The sequence below is a fragment of the Protobothrops mucrosquamatus genome, unplaced genomic scaffold (genome assembly GCF_001527695.2).
Source record: "Protobothrops mucrosquamatus isolate PMUCROS unplaced genomic scaffold, P.Mucros_1.0 scaffold374, whole genome shotgun sequence".
Classification (NCBI taxonomy): Eukaryota; Metazoa; Chordata; class Lepidosauria; order Squamata; family Viperidae; genus Protobothrops; species Protobothrops mucrosquamatus.
In genome coordinates, this window is record NW_015386706.1 from 343798 (window position 1) to 349727 (window position 5930).

The following is a 5930-nucleotide window of genomic DNA, read 5'->3' on the forward strand; positions in this document are numbered from 1 at the left end:
AGTGGCTTCTCCTTCTCCCACTCCCCAAATTCTCCCCAATCTGGTTAGGAGGAGGAGGTGGAACCTCAGCACCCCCCCCCCGAGAAAGGGCTTCTCTTGGCCGAGGGAAGGAAAGCGAGGAGGGGTCTCCCGGGGCGCTATCTCATCTCTGAGCTTGCCTGTCTGTGTGTGTCGGAGCAAAGCAACGCCGTCGCAGGGCTGGAGCTGCTTCCATAGGTTTCATGGTGTGTCTGGAAAAGGGTCACCGTCCTGTCCGTGCCCGTCATGGGCTCGGGGTCCTCAGAAGAGCTCTCCCTCTCCTTTTCCCAGGATGTCGACCAGCAGGATTCCCGCGGGCGAAGCTTGTTGCACCTGGCGGTCTCCTTGGGGTACGCGGAGTCTGTCCGCGTCCTGTTGCGGCACAAGGCGGATGTCACTAAGGAGAACGCCCAGGGCTGGACAGGTGAGCCTCCCCCCCCCAGCAAGAATCTGAGCAGGTGGCAAGGAAATGGAGGTGGTTGGAGACCAGAGCTAAATGCTGCACCTCCGTAGGGCCCAAGGCTGAACTCCTATAGATTGCAAGCGCTGCTTCTCTCCTGTAGACTTAGCTCTGTGTTTCTTTCTGCCAGTCTTGCACGAGGCCATCAGCACCGGCGATCCGGAAATAGTCCACATGGTCCTTCAACACCGTGACTACCAGCAGACGTCCACCACCCTTGGTGGTGTCCCCGAATTGCTTCAGAAGATCAGTGAGGTAAATTGAAGAGCAGAAAAGAATAAACAATCTGGGTGAAAACCTTCTGGGCCTTCCGTTAGCCTCCCTGTTCTAAGGCTGTCTAGACACGGATTGCCCTTGTTTGCTAGGCTGATTTAATCTCTCCTGAAAGCCACAAGGCTTTTACCTACCCAAGAGTCAGCCTTTGGGCTACTTTTGAGTACACGTGTTCAGACTTGCACCATTAGCTGAACAACGTTTCCGTTCCCCAAAACGGGAGGTACTGATTTCTCATCCCTTGATGCCACAGGCTCAAACTGTAGAGCTCATTGCAAGCCAAATCATGCTTTCTCCTCCCCATTCCCCTTTGATTCTTGTCTTATTTGCTCCCAAAGACTCCAGATTTTTATGTGGAAATGAAGTGGGAATTCACCAGCTGGGGTAAGTCTGAATTAACTTGCCATTGTTTGTTTGTTTGTTTATTTGCCCTCTTGGGCCAATTTCATGCTATCCCTCTCAGCCTGGGAAACTAGCATTCATTTTGTGAATTGTGTGGATTCCTGTGGCCAACCAGCATCTTTTAGCTCTTCTGCTCTCCCTGCATCTCCCGACAGTCCCGCTGGTGTCCAGAGTTTGCCCCAGTGATGTTTGCCGCATCTGGAAGAGTGGCGCAAAGCTGCGAGTGGATATCACCTTGCTGGGCTTTGAGAACATGAGCTGGGAGCGAGGGAGACGCAGCCTGATTTTCAGAGGGGAAGGTGAGAAGTGCCAGAGTTCCATGGGGTGATGGTGGGGGGGGGGGAGGAACCCTAACCCTAACCCCTTTACCAGCCCTTCCCACTTGGCTTTCCAGATACCGGGCACTGGGCTGAGCTGATTGAGGTTAACCATGATGACAAAGTGGTGGCGGCCGAACGCTTTGAGATCACCCAGCAGATCAAGCGGCTGACCCTGGACTCCATGGTGCCCAAGAACAAGGAGGTGGAGCGACGGCTGACCTCTCCCATCCTCAGCACCTCCCTGGACACCAGGAACATCGCCTTTGAAAGGTAGGACAGGAAGGGACCCTGGCTGCGTTGTCTCCTGTTATTTCCTTGTAACCCACCCCCGGCCCCCAAGAGGTGCCCAAGGGGTAAGAGAGCGTGAGGAGCGTTGAGTTGTTCCTGGGCCAAGAATGTCAGAGGCCTGGAAACAGACGTTTGCCTTGCAGAAACACCTCTGGCTTCTGGGTCTGGAAAACGGAGAGGAGCGAAGTGGTGAACGACTACGAAGCCAAGGTGAGAAGCCGCCCGGCGTCTTTGCCCTGCCAGCTGCCCCGCTCAGGGTCTCCTTTTGTTCCTCTGCTCTGAGGAGGTTGCAAGCAGGCTGTCCGGCTGCCTGGGCAGATCTCAGCTTCTTCCTCCTTTCTCCAGGTCTTCACGGCCAACAACGTGAATGTGGTGACCAGGATCCGGACAGAGCATTTGACCGACGAGGAGAAGAGAAGATACAAAGGTAGCCTTGCGGAGGGTGACTGGGGGGGGTGTCTTGGTGGAAAGTCCCAGAGTGGGGGGAGAGGGAGGCAGCTGGGAGTGACTGGCCACTCTCCCTTTCTCCTAGCTGACCGAAACCCCCTGGAGTCCTTCTTGGGCACCATTGAGCACGAATACGGAGCCCAGCAGGTGAGTCTCCCGGGGCCCTCCAAGCCCTGCCTTTGCCGTCCTCCGCCCCTCACCCCTCCTGCTCTCAGCCCTTCTGGGGGAGGGAGCCGCCCCTGAGGGCCCTCACGTTGCCCTTTCCCCAGGACCTCACAACAGAGTTTGCCTCGACCAACAACCCAACAGCTCTCACGCCAGAGGAATACTTCGACCCTCAGTTCGACTTGAAGGACAGAGATATTGGCAGGCCGAAAGAAGTGACCATTCGGACTCAGAAGTAAAGTCATTGGTTCCCCCGGTTCTCTTCGTGGTTTGGCCCCCAACCTGCATATTCCCCCCCCCCCGATTTGCTCCCCCAGGAAGAGGCAGCACCCACTCGGAAGAGGGAGCATCTGGGTGGGGGGGGGCTCCTGTTTCCACGTGGCAGACAAGCAGCTCTCCTTTCATCAATCTCCCACCGCCTCTCTGGCTTGGGTGGGGGGCCCTTAGAAAAGGGTCCCAAGGGAACAAAGCCCCCCCCTCCCCGTAGGATTGGGCCCCACCCATGCAGCCATCCTGCCTTTCTCGCCCAGATTTAAAGCCAATCTGTGGATGTCGGAAGAGTTCCCGCTCTCCCTCGTGGAGCAGGTCTCCCCCATCGTGGACCTGATGGCCAGGACCAGTGCCCACTTTGCTCGGCTGAAGGACTTCATCACCTTGGACTTCCCTCCTGGGTTTCCGGTTAAAATCGGTACGGCCTTTCGGCTCTGCCCTTCCACTCCGGAACACATCACAAGCCCAATGTGGTGGCAAAGATGACTGGGGGCCCTGCTCCTCAGTTCTTCCTTTCCCCTCCCCACAGAAATCCCCTTGTTCCACATCCTGAACGCTAGGATTACCTTCGGACGCGTAAACAGCTGCAGCACCCTGGAAGAGGCTTCGCCCCAGGGCCCCGAAGGCCCCCAGGCGACCGCTGGTGAGGGAGCTGCCCTGGGCACTGGGCTGGGAGAGTGGTCTGTAGCCTCCGGGCAAGGAGGGCGACGGGAACTACAGTCCGTTCGGATCCCCAAATGTGTTGGCGGCTGTCCTGATCAGAGCCCTCCTCCTCCCTCCAGCTGCTCCGGCCTCCCCCTTTGTGGTGGACCCCTCCGTCTTTGAGATCCCCAAATCCTACCGGGTCCAAGACGATGGCCGGAACTTGCACGTGCAAGACGAAGACAACGAAATCATGCAGTTTGCCATCCAGCAGAGCCTGATGGAGTCCGGCCACAACCAGGTGAGTTTCGGTCCCTGTCCTCCACGTGGCCAAGAGCGTGGCCCACCAGGCTGCCCTTTGGCCTTGCCATCTCCCTGAGGCACCCACGCCGGGCTTTATGTTGCAACCAAAGACCACAGAGGCGCCTTTGGGGATTGCTCTGAAGGTGGCCCACCGAGGAGTGGGTCATCCCAGGGATCAAGGCATCCTCCCCATTTGAAGCTGCAGGGACGAGCTCCCTGTGACCTCTGTGTCTTCCCAGGAGCTTTTGGGGACAGCCTTGAACGGGGACGTCTCCTACTCACAGGATCTCCAACTCCACTATCAAAGGTGAGGCCAAGAGCCGAAGGATGCTGGCGACCTTGCCTACAGTCCTCTTTAGGGCTCCCCAGGGGTTCACCTAGGCCAGCGAGGGCACCCCAGGCTGGTGTGCGGGAGGGGAGCCAAAACCCTCCTGGCTCTAGCCCAGCTCGCCCGCTTCCACCCGCTGGCAGAGGCTCTTGGCAGCTGCCGCCTTGTTCACTTTGGAAAGGGCCTGGTCTGTCCCCCGTTTCCATCCCCCAAGTAGCAGTGTTGGGGAAAATGTAGCAGGGAGACCCTCCCCCAAGTCTTAAAAGTTGCCAGATTTGGAGACCCCTGCTCTAGCAGATCCTGGCTAGGGGCACCTTATCCGGCCTGCCAGGCCCCGTCAGAAAGCGCTTCTCTCCCCCGTGCAGGGCCCTGCAGGAGAGCCTCCTGGCAAGCAGCGGGAACCACCCTCCCCTGCGTGGTTCTTCCACCTTCGACCGGGATCTGCAGCTGGCCATGGTGCTCTCCCTTCAGGAACAGCAGGAACGGGAGGAGCGGAGGCAGGAGGAGGAGGAGGAGCAGCTGAAGGAGGCTCTCCAGCGCTCCCTGCTGGAAAAGTAGTGGGATGACGCCTGGGGGAAGCAAGCGCCAGATGCCCGGCCCTCCTGGGCACCGGACGGATGGGCAGGCCAGGCCAGGCCCTCTTCGGCAGGGAGGGGCCTCTTCCGCTTGCCCGCCCAAGCTTTCAGCCCAAAGATCTGCCCGTCTTCCTCTGCGCTGAAGGGGGCAGCCCAGCTTCCTTTGCCAAAGCCTGTTCTGCAGGGGTGGCGGACTCTTGCCAGCCTCGAAGAGGGGACAGTTGGGTAACCTGAGCCAGGGGAGGGGCTTCCTCGCCTACCAAAGATTTCAGCAGCTGTCAGGGGTCCTTTAATGCCCGCGTGCCTCGCCCACTGTCTGCCTACACCAGAGTGCTTCTCCTTTCCCTTCTTCTGTCTCTGTAGCCTTCCCAAGCCACCCCCTCTCGTGCCCCTCCTAGCAAATCTGGGGGGGGGGTTGTGTTTTTAAATAAAGTGGGGGCAACTCCTGTCTTGGCTGAGCTCCTTACCTGAAAAAGAGGTGAGCGGGCTGCTCTTTAGGTTAAACAAGAACCGGTCTTCTGGAAAGACACTGTGGTTCTGAAAGGTTAGTAAAGAAAAACGGCCAAGAAGATTGGAAAGTTTTCTGTCAAGCTGCAGTTTTAGGAGGGCATGATCCGACCGCAGGATCAGATGCTCCTTTCCTGAGAGCAAAAATTATCAACTGCAACATTGTTTTGGTGGTCCTGCTGGCTGAGATAATGCCAGGTTCCCACAGGACTCGCCCCAAGATGAGATGGAGATCAGCTAAGCAAAACCACATTGACAACTGTTTTATTTTGGACCCCAAAGTAGCCAATGCACACCAGGAAAATCCCGTTAGGGCATAAAAACAAAAACACGGAATCACGTAAGAAATGCCAGCAGCAACGTGGGCAGACGGGGGGGGGGGGCAAGGAGCGTGCTTTCCCTGCACACCTTCGGCCTGCTGGAATCCGCTTGAGGGAGAGATGCCATTAGACTCCTGGGAACGAGGTACGGCGGTGGTGGCAGTCGCACAGCTGAAGAGAGGGGGGCCACCCTTTCAGACTGGGGGGGGGCGTTGGCATCAAGCAGGGCCCCCAGGCAGCCTCCCATTTCACCATCGGTAGCTCCGCAACGCTTTGCAGCCCAGGACCCATTTTGCATCAGACCGAAGGGGGGCGGGCGCGGTCCTTCGCTCGGTTAAGAAGGTCCAGTCGAGCAGGTCGCCGAGCCCCCCGATCTCGTCCAGCCCACTGGGGGGGAGCGCGGCAGCGGCAGGCAGGGCGACGGCCACGAGGGGTGGGCAGAGCAGGCGGAGGGAGCTTCCCGGGCTTCGGGGGCGCCTCCTGGCTGGTCTCGGAGAGCAGAGGCCGTTGCGGAAGTGGCCCCCTCCCCAACAATCGACAGTAGGAAGGTTAAGGCCCTCGGAGCCACCTGCCACGGGTCAAAAGCCCTGCTGTGCCCAGGAGACATGGAGA

At 58.5% G+C, this 5930-nt stretch overlaps 2 protein-coding genes across 2 annotated transcripts in view; one reads left to right on the top strand and one right to left on the bottom strand.

The window, feature by feature from the left end:
* Positions 1–352: 352 nt before the first annotated feature.
* ANKRD13A (ankyrin repeat domain 13A) lies at positions 353–4490 on the top strand. The gene is made up of 14 exons (XM_015815803.1): positions 353–442; positions 609–733; positions 1090–1135; positions 1309–1452; positions 1548–1743; positions 1905–1971; positions 2107–2188; positions 2294–2355; positions 2478–2608; positions 2904–3061; positions 3173–3286; positions 3426–3586; positions 3828–3895; positions 4282–4490. The coding sequence occupies exons 2-14, from the start codon at positions 653–655 to the stop codon at positions 4472–4474; spliced, it is 1503 nt and encodes a 500-aa protein (XP_015671289.1). The 5' UTR covers positions 353–442; positions 609–652; the 3' UTR covers positions 4475–4490.
* Positions 4491–4954: 464 nt separating this feature from the next.
* The window catches only part of LOC107287272 (sodium-dependent serotonin transporter-like), a 7939-nt gene continuing 6963 nt past the window's right edge, over positions 4955–5930 (bottom strand). Inside the window, exon 13 of the mRNA XM_015815764.1 lies at positions 4955–4958. Within this exon, the coding sequence (XP_015671250.1) occupies positions 4955–4958 (4 nt within the window). The remainder of the gene's footprint in view (positions 4959–5930) is intronic.